We start from the raw sequence: 15,265 nt of genomic DNA, 5'->3' as shown, positions 1-15,265 counted from the left end.
AGAGTGCATTCTTCAACCACAATCAAAGAGCTGCAAGTATGGAGAGATTCACAACACACTTCCAAATAAAAGAGTCGAAGAAGAAATTATAAAAGAAATTGAGGGGCTGGCGCTGTGGCAGAGGGGCATAAAGCACCAGCATCACATATGGGCTTTGGTTCCAGTCCGGGATGCTCCACTTCCAATCCAGCTTCCTGCTGATGCAGCTGGCAAAACAGTGGATGATGGCCCAAATCCTTGGATCCCTGAACATTCGTAGGAGACCCAGAGGAAGCTCCTGGCTTCTGGCTTTGGCCTGGCCCAGCCCAGGCCTTTGCAGACATTTGGGGAATGAACCAGTGCATGGAAGATCTCTCTCTCTCTCGCTCTCTCTCCCTCTTTCTCTCTCCCTCTGCCTCTCTTTCTCTGTAGCTCTTTCAAATAAATAAAATCCTTTTTAAAAAAGTTGAAAATATTTAAATTGAACTAACAATAAAAGTAGAACATAACAAAATTTGTGGGATGCTACTAGAACATCAGTTACTGAGAACAGATAGCTTTTAACAGGCAGACTAGAACAATGTTTTACAATCAATTTTTAAAATTTCCATAATGGGACCAGTGTTGTGGCAGAGTGGATTAAGCCACTGCCTGGGACACTGGCATCCCATATGAGTCCTGGCTGCTCCACTTCCAATACAGCTCCCTGCTACAGCAGCAGAAGATGGCCCATGTGCTTGGGCCCCTGCACCCATTTCGGGAGCCAGGAATAAGTTCCAGGCTCCTGGCTTCAACCTAGCCCAGCGCAGGGCTGTTGTGACCATTTGGGGAGTGAACCAGTGGATGGATGATCTCTCTCTCTCTCTTTCAAATAAATAGATAAATAACTCTTTAAAAAAAAAAAACAGCTAAGAACATTTTTAAAAATTCCATAATAAGAAGCTAGAAAAAGTGAATCAAATTTAACCCAAAACAAATATAAGGAAGGTAGTAATAAAAGTAAGAGCAAATATCAATTAAATAAAATAGACAAATAATTGATAACTAAATTGACAAAACTAAATTTATCTTTTTTTTTTTTTTTTTTTTGACAGGCAGAGTGGACAGTGAGAGACAGAGACAGAGAGAAAGGTCTTCCTTTGCCATTGGTTCACCCTCCAATGCAGTGTGGCCGGCGCACCGCACTGATCCGAAGCCAGGAGCCAGGTACTTCTCCTGGTCTCCCATGGGGTGCAGGGCCCAAGCACTCGGGCCATCCTCCACTGCACTCCCTGGCCACAGCAGAGAGCTGGCCTGGAAGAGGGGCAACTGGGACAGAATCCGGTGCCCCGACCGGGACTAGAACCCGGTGTGCCGGCACCACAGGCGGAGGATTAGCCTAGTGAGCCGCGGCACCGACCTAAAATTATCTTTTAAAAAACCTTAACAGAGGCAGACATTTGGTGCAGCAGTTAAGACACCACTTGGAATACCTGCAACCCATATTGAAGCGCCTGAGTTCAAGTCCCAGCTCGGGGTCTGGTTATAGCTTCTTGCTAATATGCATCCTGGGAGGCACAGGCTTGGGATACTTTGTCCCTGCCACTCACAGGCCCAGGCGCGGCTGCTTTGTGCATGCAAGATTTCCTCCCTGCATTCCCTGATCTCTCCCCTTCACATAAATAAAAAGTTAAATAAAATACACAGCTTAGAAGATTTTTTTAAAAGATTAACAAAGTTGCTAAATCCTTAGTAGCACTAAGAAGGGCAGGCATTTCGCCTAGCAGTTAAGACACCCCATAACTCCCTGTGGAATGCCTGGCTTTGATACCTGGCTCCAGCTCCTGTCCCCAGCTTCTTGCAAATCCACACCCTGGGAGGCAGCAGCGATAGCTCAAGTAATTTAATTCCTGTCACCCACATGGAAGATCGAGACTTCAGCCAGGCCCAGCCCCAGCCATTGCAGGAATTTGGGGAGTGAACCAGCAAATGGGTGCTCATTCTTCTCTCTCTCTCTCTCTCTCTCTAATTCTCTCTCTCTCTCTCCCTCTGTTCCTCTCAAATAGACAAATATTTTTAAAAACATATTTTTATCCAGAAAGAGGCATTTGGCCTAGAGGTTAAGGAATAAGCCAGAGCACTTATCTGCCATATCAGATTACATGGATTTAAGTCCTGCTCTGGTCCTGATTCCATTCTCCTGCTAATGCACACCCTGGAAGGCAGCAGTGATGGGTCAGGTAATTGTCTGCCTCTCTCTCTCTCCCTCTCTCTCCTCTCTGTGGTTCTTGCCGTCACTTTCACTCTGGCTCTCATTCTCACTTACAATCTTGCTCTCAAATAAATAAAAGAAATTTTAAAAGAAATTCCTAAGGAATCTATAGGGAAATTGCTGGAATGTCAATAACTACCAAGATTATCAGATAAGTTAATGTACAAAATTAACTGGTATTTCCATATACTAGCAGCAGCTAACAATTGGAATTGAAAGTTTAAAACAATGACATTTGGTGACGTCAGCAGGCGCGCCGCCGCCGAGGCCCGCGGCCGCTCGCGTCTGTTTCTCGGCGCCTGCTCCTGGCCGGTCCCCGCGATGCACGGGTCTCGGCAAAACTGCAGCAGGAGTCGGGGGTGAGCGGGCCGGGCCGGGGGCTCGCGCGCCGCCACCCCGTCTGAAGAAATGAGTGGTGGATTGGCCCCCAGTAAAAGCACAGTGTATGTCTCCAACCTGCCCTTCTCCCTGACGAACAACGACCTATACAGGATATTTTCCAAGTATGGCAAAGTTGTAAAGGTTACTATAATGAAAGATAAAGACACCAGGAAGAGTAAAGGGGTTGCATTCATTTTGTTTTTGGATAAAGACTCTGCGCAAAACTGCACCAGGGCGATAAACAACAAACAGTTATTCGGTAGAGTGATAAAAGCAAGCATTGCTATCGACAATGGAAGAGCAGCCGAATTCATCCGAAGACGGAACTACTTTGATAAATCCAAGTGCTACGAATGTGGGGAAAGTGGACACTTAAGTTATGCCTGTCTTAAAAATATGCTTGGAGAACGGGAACCTCCAAAGAAGAAGGAAAAGAAGAAAAAAAAGAAAGTTCCTGAACCAGAAGAAGAAATTGAGGAAGTAGAAGAAAGTGAAGATGAAGGTGAAGACCCTGCCCTGGACAGCCTCAGCCAGGCCATAGCCTTCCAGCAAGCCAAAATTGAAGAAGAACAAAGAAAATGGAGACCTGGTCCAGGGGGGTCCCTCCACATCCGATGACTCAAGACGGCCGAGGATAAAGAAAAGCACCTATTTCAGTGATGAGGAAGAGCTCAGTGACTGAAATGGCATTTACTGTGTAAATGTCCCTAAGATGGAAAAGCCCGGGAGCGTACAGTTCAGCTGAGGGCCACGGTTACCTTTAGAATTTGAGACAAAAACACTTAATACCAAACAGTTTTTTACTAGAAAGTAGTTCATAGGAAATTTAAAAATAAATGGAAAGTATTATGTTTCTCTCTTGCCTTCGCACAGTACAGTTTGAGCATCCCTAATCTGAACTGCTGAGCACTGCACAGTCTGAAGCCTTGTCAGTGCCAGCACAGTGTCTCAGGCAGGACAGCGTGACAGTGTTACACACCCTGTGTCCTGCTGCCTTCAGACTCTGTACATAAAGCTTGACAAAACCTAGTGAAGTTCCTGTTCAGGCTTGGGCCCTTCCCATCCCTGTGGTAGCTCATTATGCTGTGCAACTACTAGAAAATTCAGAAAAACCCAGAAAACAAAATACTTCTGGCCCCAAGTGTTTCAAATAAGAGATACACAACCTATACTAAAAATCAGAACTTGCTACTACTAATCTGAAAAGAGCTAATGTTAATAAAAAATAAGAAAGTATTATAATGCTGTTGTCATCCCATGAGAAAAAGGTATTAAAATGATTTGAGATGTTCATTCCAAAACTTTACTCATGTTTGATTGGTTTACACGGCTTTCAAAACTTAGTCTTCAAAACAAATGCTTCATAAAATGTTAATAAACTTTTTCAAAAGAAAAAAAAAAAACAATGACATTTGCTCTAGCATAAAAAACATAAAATACTTAGGAATACATGTACAAAGTACATGCAAGATCATTTCTCCAAAAATTTTAAAAAGAGAAATTAAAATTCTATAAATGAAAGGTATACCAGATTCATTGTTAAGACAACATTGATTGACATCTGAAACTAAAAGACTGACTATTGAAGATTCAATGAGGATACATATAGCTTCAACACAAACCTAATCAAAATCCACAGACTTTCTGTATGAAATTGTAAGTCAATTCCGAAATTTTTCAGGAAATGAGAAAAACCTATAATAGCCAAAACAAAGTTTAAGAAGAATAATATTGGAAGACATGCTATCTGATTAATTGCTAAGCAGAGTAATCAAGAAAATATGGTGTTAGCATTGGAATTGGTGACTAGATCAATGGCACATACTGGAGTGTCCAGAGATGGACCCACCTATACTGGTTTTCAGCAAAGGCACCAAGTTCAGTGAGGAAAACAAAAGCCTGTCCAACAGTTAGAGGGGGAAATAAATCTCAGCTCCCGCTTTCACAAAAAGAAAAAAAAATTGAGATCAATCATAGACTTAAACATAAAAGCTACTACTCTAAAGCTTTCGAAAAACTCAACAAGAAAACAGCTTCACGGCCTTTGGAAGGCAAAGGTCTCTTAGAGAAGATACAAGGGCACTCACTTTGAGAGAAAAATGATTGACAAGTTGGGTTTCATGAAAGTGAGAATGTTCTACTCATCAACCATCACTATTAAAGAAAAAGACAAGACACTCCACAGACTGGGAGGAAATATTCGCAATTCATGTATCTGACAAAGTATTTGTACCCAAAATACATTTTTAAAAAAACACATATAAATCAACAGTAAAATGTTGAGCCATCCAATAAAAAAATTACAAAGAGTTGAACAGATTATTTTAAAAGATACATGATTAGCCAATAAATTCAAGAAAGCTTCTCCACATCATTGATCGTGTGGGAAATACCAATTAAAATCACAACAAGACACTACTTGGCAAACACGAGAACCACCTGCAGAGCGGCTAAAATGTGGAAGACGGACCGGAGTTGGCCAGAGTATGAAACGACAGGAGCTCTCGTATGAACACAGTGCCAGCTGGGAGTGAAGGGGGTACAACCAACTCAGAAAAACAGCAGCTCCTCAGGAATTTAAACATGCACTTAACTATATGATCAGTAGTTCCCCTCAGAGATGTTCACCCAGGAAAAACAAAAAGGTATGTCCACAAATGTGTGCTTGGTGGTGCAGAAGTATACACAATGGATGAACAAACTGGGGTACATTCAGACTGTGGAATACTACTCGGCTGGTACACGCAATAACATGGATGCCTCTCACATGCCTGTTGGATCAAAGATGCGGGACATAAACTGGTACATACCATGCGGTGTGACACCTGCTCTGTGGTTGGCTATGGGTGGCGGGCATCCACTGGAATGAGAGCCAAGGGAAGCTTCTGGGCTGACGGAAATATTTCACACTGTGATTGTATGTTTGTTCCAGGTGAACACTTTTGTCAAAATGCATGGAATTTGTACACTTGGTATATGTATTTCATTGTATATCAGTGTTACCTTCATTTTTTTAAAAATTTATTTATTTATTTATTTATTTGAAAGGCAGATTTATAGAGAGGCAGAAGCAGAGAGAAAAGTCTTCCATCATTGGTTCACTCCCCAATTGGCCGCAATGGCCAGAGCTGCGCTGATCCTAAGCCAGGAGCCAGGAGCTTCTTCCGGGTCTCCTATGTGGGTACAGGGGTCCAAGGACCTGGACCACCTTCTATTGTTTTCCCAGGCCACAGCAGAGAGCTAGATCGGAAGTAGAGCAGCCAGGACTCGAACCAATGCCCAAATGGGATGCTGCCACTACAGCTAAGCCACAGCGCCAGCCCCTATTACCTTCATTTTTTAAAGTTAGATGCATGTTCCACTTTCAGTAAATATTGCTGATGTAGGACAGACTCCAGAGCCTCATTAAGTCTCCCCAGGGTTTGCTCAAGTTTCCCCAGAGTGTGCTGTGTGTGCTCACGAGCCAGGCCCTTTTGTGTCCCTTGCAATCTCTATAACCTGCAGTGGCTTCTGCAGCCTTGGGGCCTCCCCAGCCAATCCTGCACCTCCCAGCCCTGCTGTGCCCTCCCTCCCCCTGCACTGCCTCTCCGTGTGTCGGATGCGGCCCCTTACTCTGTGAGCGCTGCATGGCCTGTGACGGGGGACCCCTACCATCAACTGGGAACAGAGCAGGAGAAGGCTCCCAAGCAGTGTGATGTGGCTGGGTGAGGGCTCGGCATTGTGCTGTTGTAGATGTTGGGTTCTGGAAAATCACGCTTGCACCTTTTGCTTGGTTCCACACTCCTTCCCAGGATGTATGGGGGCTGCACCAGGCCGAGAGCAGAGCAGGAGCTGCCCTGGGGCCTCAGGAGCACTCCTCCCTCCAGCAACCTCACAGCCCTCAGGTTTTCTTGGCCAGGACACTCCCGGGACAGTCCTGGTCCTCTCCATCCCCAGTGTTTGGCCGGGGAGACACAGGCAGGGCTGACTTGTTCTCACCTGATCCTGTTGCCCCTCCCGCTAGGCCCCTGCCTGCAGCTCCATTGTTCTTAGCTACAAAAATCTTATACTTCCTTCAACAGTTCCCCAGTGTTCAGAAAAGTTTGTGAAGGGTTGGCGCTGTGGGTAAAGTTCAAGTCCCGGGTCCTCCTCTTCCGATCCAGCTCTCTGCTAATGGCCTGGGAAAGCAGTGGAAGATGGCCCAAGTCCTTGGGCCCCTGCACCTGCGTGGGAGACCTGGAAGAAGCTCCTGGCTCCTGGCTTCGGATCTGTACAGCTCTGGATATCGTAGCCATTTGGGGAGTGAACCTGGGGATGGAAGACTTCTCTCCCTCTCTCGCTCGCTCGCTCTCTCTCTCTCTGTACCTCTGCCTTTCAAACATATAAAATAAATTTTAAAAAAATGTCTTCATGTTCTTCAAAAGGAAAGCCTCACTGGCAGGGGAGAAAATTGGGTGCAGAAGCCAAAATTCATGATGCTCCTTTAGATACAGCACCAGTGTGAGCACTGGAAGTTCAGCTAAGGGGAATATTGTGTACACAGGCTGCTTTTAGCTTAGTCAACATAAGCAAACCTTCAATGCGGCAACATAAAATAACATCAAAGACAACGATGAAAGAAAGGTGAGTGATGGAATTGGGGTCAAGTAGTCTTCAATTGAGGCCACTCACTTGGCTCTGCTCTCCCTCACAGTGAAAAAAAAAAAAAAGTACAGGTGGAATAATGTGCAAAAGGTGTGGGCCCACGAGCAGGGAAGAACCAAGGCAGAGGGGGTGAGGAGGCTGACTTGTGGGCCCCTGCTCTGCATCCAGACACGGCAAGCCTGGGAGGAACCTTTCTCTGTGGCCTCTTACGAGGCCGAGGGGACCAGGCTATCCATCACAAAACCATAATGTTTAAGCAGCATGAAATCATAAAGCTGACAGTGAAGCAGGTATGCTCCCCTGGCAGCCAGCTCGCTCGCTCTTGCTCTCTCTTTCTCTCTCTCTCTCTCTCCTTCTCTACCTCTCTGTCTCTACTTCCCTCGATCCATGCCCAATCTGATGGCAGAGGCACAGGAGGCCCTTGGGCAGCCTTCAGCTGGGTCAGTAGCAGAAGGGACCTCCTGAGGATGGACCCTCTGCCCTGTCTGACAAGGATACAAGGGCCAGGAGAAAGCAGTATTATCCAGTCATCACCCAGTAAATATTTATTGAGAACCTACCCTATGCCAGGTCAGACCCCAGGAATTGGAAAGATCAAAGCCTCAGGACAAGAAAGATCTCAGCCACGGTAGTACTGGCTTTCCAATGAAAAGTTTGTTAAACAGTGCTTCAGGAAAAAGTGCTTTAAAAAACCTACATCAGGGGCCAGTGCCGTGGCTCACTTGGTTAATCCTCCGCCTGCAGCGCCGGCATCCCATATGGGCACCAGTTCTAGTCCCGGCTGCTCCTCTTCCAGTCCAGCTCTCTGCTGTGGCCCGGGAGAGCAGTGGAGGATGGCCCAGGTGCTTGGGCCCCTGTGCCCGCGTGGGAGACCCAGAGGAAGCTCCTGGCTCCTGGCTTCGGATGGGCGCAGCTCCAGCCGTTACGGCCAATTAGGGAGTGAACCATTGGGTAGAAGACCTCTGTGTGTGTGTGTGTGTGTGTGTGTAACTCTGACTTTCAAATAAGTAATAAATAAAATATTTTTTAAAAATTGGATTTGCCAGTGACTTCTTGGATATAACACGAAACCCAAAGGCAGCAAAAGAAAAAGCAGATAAATTGAAGTACGTCAAAATTTAAAACTTCTGTGCTGGCCTGCGCCACAGCTCACTAGGCTAATCCTCCACCTTGCGGCACCGGCACACCGGGTTCTAGTCCCGGTTGGGGCACCGGATTCTGTCCCAGTTGCCCCTCTTCCAGGCCAGCTCTCTGCTGTGGCCCAGGAGTGCAATGGAGGATGGCCCAAGTGCTTGGGATAAGTACCTGGCTCCTGCCATCGGATCAGCGCAGCGCGCCAGCCACAGCGCACCGGCCGTGCCGGCCATTGGAGGGTGAACCAATGGCAAAAGGAAGACCTTTCTCTCTGTCTCTCTCTCTCACTGTCCACTCTGCCTGTCAAAAAAAATAATAAATAAATAAATAAATAAATAAATAAAAACTTCTGTGCATGAAAGACCTTATAACCAACAGAAGGAAGGCAATCTACAGAATAGGGAAAAAGGCTGGCAAATTATAAATCTGATGAGGGAGGCAGCTGAGCAAGACGCTTCACCAATCATCTGCCCACAGAGATGCAAATCTAAGCAACTTCTCATGATCAATTCGCTTTACAAGAACTGGAAGAGCCACGGGAGAGGACACGGTGGCTTGTAGTGTGACATCGAAGCAGGCAGACAGACGAGAGCTGCCCACGTTTCTCCTCTCCCGACTCCAAGCAGTGGAGTGGAGAGACACTTCCTGTGCTTGGGGAATAGAGGGACTCAAGTCCCAGCCTCACACTTGACATCCAGCGCCAGGCCTGTCACAGTGAAACGCATGCCAGGAAGAGCCCTGGGGCCCCTGCCTCCATCCCAGCGCCCACGGACTACACCTCTGGGGTCACAGGAGGCAGCTGGTCAGAGGGCTGGCTCCACCTCCCGTCCTCCACCTTGGTAACACGGCATCTGCTGGGGAATGCTGCAGGAAAGTAGACAGGACTTACCATGGCAGAGCACGTGGCAGAGCTGGCCTTACAAAGAGAGGAAGGAAGTACACAGCATCTGTCAAGATCAACCTTGAACTGAGAGGGACTTCACTTGGTGGGAACACGAGACCCCACCCAGGCTCTTCCCCCAGCAGACCTGCAAACCAGCCAAAGGACCCCTGCCCAGACTCCCATGGACCCAGGGAAAAGCTGTGCAGCCCACCTTGAGCAGCTATGCCTGCAGGGTGCCCCAGAACACCACTGGGAGACCCTGTTCACACTCTGGAAGCATCTGGGTGGCCTCATCCACCAACCTTAGGTCTCAGGGAACAGAAAGGCAGCTCAGCTCACCCTTCTGGGACCCAAAAAAAGCTGGGTTACCCTATCCATGCACTCTTGGCCATGGGAAGTAACTGGGCAGCCAGCTTTGAGTACCTTAGCCCACAGAAGCCAAAAGAAGCAGACACATAGTCCCACTTACCCACAGTCCCAAGAAGAGGCTGAAAAATAACAAACCCCCAGCAAACAACCCAGCAGCCATCCCCACCTTTCTGGAGCCCCAAGAAGCAGATGAGCAGGCAGTTCTTAGAAGCCTGGCCTGAGAAATAGACATTCAGCCCTCCTACCCATCTTCTCCCTTTCCAGCCTACCTACCCTGCCCGCCCAGCCCTACCAGCAGCTGAGACCTCTCTGAGCCCCTCCCACCAACCTCTGAAAGCCCATGAAGTTCCCCCATGCCGCCCATGGACACTGATGAGCCTCATTTGGGCACACAGTCATGGCCTGCGCCCTGTGCACCTTTTGGTACTGACAGATAACTCCACCCTGCTCCCTTTCAGGCTTGTTGCAACACACCCATATGGGCCTACTCTGCCCACAGAAACAGAGGTGTACCCCACACCCACAGCTCAGCACACTGCATGCAGAGCTGCCAGCAAACCTGCCTCATCTGAGGCAGTTGCATCCCGGATGGTGATGCAGCACCACAACCCTGAAACCTAGGCCACTGAAATACCTGGAGATGCCACCTTGATTATACCTGAAAAACTGCACTGACACAACACTAAAGCACCACTTAACACTGAGGCAAATGCAATATACTCAATCAATGCCATAGGGCACATACCCAGCAGTGTTTCACTAGAGAGCCACCCGCTAAAATGGGTGGAAGTAACTGACCCACCAGAGTCACAAAAAACAATGTAAAGACACGGAAGCATGAAAAAATGGGGTGACATGAGGATTCCAAAGAAACAGAGGCTAGCAACAGACTACAAAGAAAAGGAAATCTGTGAATTGCCTAACAAGGAATTCAGAAGAATGACTTTATGGAAACTTAATAATATACAAAAGAATACACAGAAAGAATTAATGGGATTAGGAAGGCTGCTCATGATCTGAATGAGAAATTCAGCAAAGACAGTGATTATTAAAAAGAACAAATCAGATATCTTGGAACTAAAGAACTCAATAAATGAAATTAGAAATACGGTAAACTGAGCAGGCAGAAGAAAGGATTTCTGGGTGGGAGACAGATCTTTTGAAATAATTCAGTCAGATTTTTCAGAAAGAAAACAAATTTTAAAAAGGAATGAAACTTTCACGACTCATAGGGCATCATTAAACAAGCAAACCTTCACATGATGGTGGCCCAAAAGAAGAGGAGAAGGGAAAAGCACAGAAAAGCTACTTAAGAAAATAATTGTGGCCGGCGCCGTGGCTCACTAGGCTAATCCTCCGCCTTGCGGCGCCGGCACACTGGGTTCTAGTCCCGGTCAGGGCACCGGATTCTGTCCCGGTTGCCCCTCTTCCAGGCCAGCTCTCTGCTGTGGCCAGGGAGTGCAGTGGAGGATGGCCCAAGTGCTTGGGCCCTGCACCCCATGGGAGACCAGAAGCACCTGGCTCCTGCCATCGGATCAGCGTGGTGCGCCGGCTGCTGCGGCCATTGGAGGGTGAACCAACAGCAAAAGGAAGACCTTTCTCTCTGTCTCTCTCTTTCTCACTGTCCAAAAAATAAATAAATAAAAATAATTGCTGAAAATTTTCCTAATCTTTAGAGATTCCTGACAGATTCAACCATAAAAGATCCCCTCTGAGGCATATTATTGTCAAATGGCCAAAAATATAAGACAAAGAATTCTTAAAAAGGAAAGAGAAGAGCCACTTACAATGAACTCAGGTCACTGCTAAAGGAATGCTCTCTAGACTAACAGCAGACTTCTCTGCAGAAACCTTGTAGCCAGGAGAGAATGGGAGGATGAGTTAAACATTCCAAAGGGGAAAAATTGCCAGCCAAGAATATGACACCCATAAAAGTTATCCTTCAGAAATGAGGGATAAATATTTTCCATGACAAACAAAAGCTGAAGGAACGCATCAGCACAGGAAGACTGATCCTGCAAGAAATGCTTAAATTGGAAGTGAAAGCATCATGCAAACCTGCCCAAGTGCAAAACTCAACAGTGGAGCAGATACCCAAAAGAGCAGGAAAAGAGAATCCCAAACTCCAGCAATACAGAAAACAACCAAACCACAGAGCCGGATAACGAGAGAGGAAGGAAGGGAAAAGGAAAATACAAAATAACCAAAACAATTACATAATGACAGTATATTTTCACTAGTCAATAGTGACTTTGAGTGTAAGCAAATTAACTTCCTCAATTAAAAGACACAAAGCAAGAAAACTACAGACCAATATCTCTGATTAATATACATGTGAAACTTCTCAACGAAATGCTAGCATATTGAATTCAACAGTTATGTGTGAAAGATTATGCAGCAAGGGGCCAGTGCCGCAGCTCACTAGGCTAATCCTCCGCCTTGCGGCGCCGGCACACCAGTTTCTAGTCCCGGTCGGGGCACCGGATTCTGTCCCGGTTGCCCCTCTTCCAGGCCAGCTCTCTGCTGTGGCCAGGGAGTGCAGTGGAGGATGGCCCAAGTGCTTGGGCCCAGCACCCCATGGGAGACCAGGATAAGTACCTGGCTCCTGCCATCGGATCAGCGCACCGGCCACAGTGGCCATTGGAGGGTGAACCAACGGCAAAGGAAGACCTTTCTCTCTGTCTCTCTCTCTCACTGTCCACTCTGCCTGTCAAAAATAATAATAATAATAACAATAAAAGAAAGATTATGCAGCATGGTAAAGGGAGATTTATGCCAGAAACCCAAGAATGGTTCAACATATGTAAATTGATAAGTATGTGAACAGAATTAATGATAAAACCACAAGAGGAGAAGTGGGCATTTAGCCCAATGGCTAAAATGACCACATACCACATCAGAGCACCTGGATTCAGTTCCCAGCTCTGTGTCCTGGCTCCAACTTCCTGCCACTGCAGACCCCTGCAGGCAGCTGCTGATGGTTTAAGTAATTGGGTTCTTGCCATCCATGTGGGAGACCTGGACCAGATAAGAATTCCAATACCACATTGCATAAGAGTGGTGAAGGTGGACACCCTTGCCTTGTTCCTGATCTTAGAGGAAATGATTTCGGCTTTCCCCCATTCAGTATGACATAAGCTATGGGTCAGTCTGTATACATTTGTTATTGGGTTGAGATACATTTTTTTAGCTATATTTTTTATAATTTTTAGGGCTTTTTTTAATCATGAAAGGATGTTGAATTTTATTGGCTTTGGTCCCAGCCCTGCTCACTGCAAGCTTTTAGAGGATGAACCAGCAGATGGCAGCTTGCACTCTCTCTCTCGCTCTCTCTCTCTCTTTCTATTTCTCTCTCTCTCTCTCTCTTTGTGTGTGTGTGCTTCTCTATTTGCCTCTGCCTCTCAAATTTTTAAAACATTTTAAGCCATATCATCATTTCAATAGATACAGAAATAAAAGCATTCAATAAAAGCATTCAATAAAATTCAGCATCCCTTCATGATAAAACCCCTCAGAAGTTAGATAGAGCCAAGAAGTACCTCAACACTAAGCTAAGTCATACTGAATGGGGGAAAGCTGAAATAACTTGCTCTAAGATCAGGAACAAGACAAGGACGTCCACCTTCACCACTCTTAGGCAATGTAGTATTGGAATTGTTATCCTCAGCAATTATACAAGAGATTGACATAAAGAGCATCCAAACAGGAAAGGAGGAGGTCAAATTATCCCTGTATGAAGATTACATGATTTTATATATGTAAAAGTACAAAAATTCCACCAAAATTACTATGACTGCTGATCAATGAATTCAGTAAGGTTACAGAATATAAAATAAACCTGCAAAATCAGTAACACCAATAATAAAACTTCTGAGAAAGAAAGCAGAAAAGCAATCCCATATACCATAGCTACCCAAAAAAATCTAAGAAAAAAATTTAATCAAGGAAGTGAAATTGCAAAATGCTGAAGAAAGAAATTAAAGAGGACACACAAAAATAAATGGGAAGACATCCTGTGTTACCCAAAATACCAAAGACATTCTTCACAGAAAAAGCAATAAGAAAATTGTTATGGAACCACAAAAGACCTCATATGTCCTAAGCAATCCAGAACAAGAAGAACAAAGTTGGAGACATTACAATACCTGACTACAAAACATACTACAAAGCTATATCATCCAAAACAGCATGGTGCTGGCATAAAAATAGACGCGTAGACCAATGGAACATAATAGAGAACTCAGAAATAAATCCAAAGATTTATAATCAACCGACTTTTTTACAAAAGCAGCAGGTTTAACACTGGAGAAAAGGAAAGTCTCTTCAATAAATAGGGCAGGAAAAACTGGATATCCATACGCAAAGAAGGGAACTATACCCCTCTCTCACCAGACTCAAAAGCCAGTGAAAATGAATCAAAGACTTACATATAAGACCTTACATGAAACTGATGTTGATAGAAGAAAATAGAGGGTAAAAAGTTCAGGACACTTGACCAGGCAAACATTTTTTGGGTATGATCCCAAAAGCACCATCAGCAAAAGCGAAAATCTGCAAGTGGCATTGCATCAAACTAAAAGACAACCTAGAGAATGGGAGAAAATATTTGCAAACTATTCATCCAACAAAGGATTCGTTTCCAAAATGTTTGAGGAACGCAAAAAACTCAACAGCAAACAAAGCAAAGACACATACAACGGATGCATGATCTAAACCGAGATTTCTTAAAAGAGAATATACAAGGCCCGCGCCGCGGCTCACTAGGCTAATCGTCTGCCTGCGGTGCCGGCACCCCGAGTTCTAGTCCCGGTCGGGGCGCCGGATTCTGTCCTGGTCGCTCTTCTTCCTGTCCAGCTCTCTGCTGTGGCCCGGGAGTGCAGTGGAGGATGGCCCAGGTCCTTGGGCCCTGCACCCCATGGGAGACCAGGAGAAGCACCTGGCTCCTGGCTTCGGATCAGCACGGTGCGCCAGCCACAACACTCAGGCCGCAGCGGCCATTGCAGGGTGAACCAACGGAAAGGAAAACCTTTCTCTCTGTTTCTCTCTCTCACTGTCCACTCTGCCTGTCAAAAAAAAAAAAAAAAAAAAAGAGAGAGAGAGAGAATATACAAAGAGCCAATAAATAAATACATGAAAAAGTGCTCAGCAAATCATCAGGAAAATGCAAGTCAAAAGCACCCTGAAGCAAATTCTCACCCCAGTTAGGATGGCTATTATCAAAAAGCAAGAAATAACAAATGCTGACGAGGATGTGGCGTGAAAGGGACTCATATGCTGTTGGCGGGGGTGTGAATCAGTACTCCCGTTATGGAAGACAGTATGGAGATGCCTCAAAAAACCAGAAGTAGAACTAGTACATTATCCATCAATCCCATTACTGGATCTATATCCTTAAGAAATGAAACCAGAATGTACGAAAAGACCTCTGCAACCACGTGTTTATTACAGCACTATTCACAATAGTCAGGACATGGTGTCCAATAACATATGAAAGAATGAAGAACATTTGATAGAAATTAGTGGTGGAATATTATTCAGTCATATGAAGAACAAAATGCTGTCATTTGCAGCAACATGAATGGAACTGGAGCATATTAGGCTAAGTGTAATACATAAGAAACAAAAGGCAAATACTGCATGTCCTC

General features: G+C 45.5%; 1 protein-coding gene and 1 long non-coding RNA gene across 2 annotated transcripts in view; one reads left to right on the top strand and one right to left on the bottom strand.

Moving 5' to 3' along the window:
- The window catches only part of LOC103352342 (uncharacterized), a 100,668-nt gene that overhangs the window by 30,577 nt on the left and 54,826 nt on the right, over positions 1-15,265 (bottom strand). The window lies entirely within an intron of this gene.
- Positions 2,468-4,014, top strand: LOC100340830 (zinc finger CCHC-type and RNA-binding motif-containing protein 1). The gene is given in 2 exon segments (XM_002716910.6): positions 2,468-3,205; positions 3,207-4,014. Coding segments are annotated over 2 exon segments (654 nt in total). The 5' UTR covers positions 2,468-2,638; the 3' UTR covers positions 3,294-4,014.

This window comes from Oryctolagus cuniculus, chromosome 18 (genome assembly GCF_051225735.1).
Source record: "Oryctolagus cuniculus isolate XC-2025 breed Fujian yellow rabbit chromosome 18, ASM5122573v1, whole genome shotgun sequence".
Lineage (NCBI taxonomy): Eukaryota > Metazoa > Chordata > Mammalia > Lagomorpha > Leporidae > Oryctolagus > Oryctolagus cuniculus.
The sequence above is the reverse complement of the archived record's forward strand: the minus strand, read 5'-3'. Positions and strand labels throughout refer to the sequence as shown.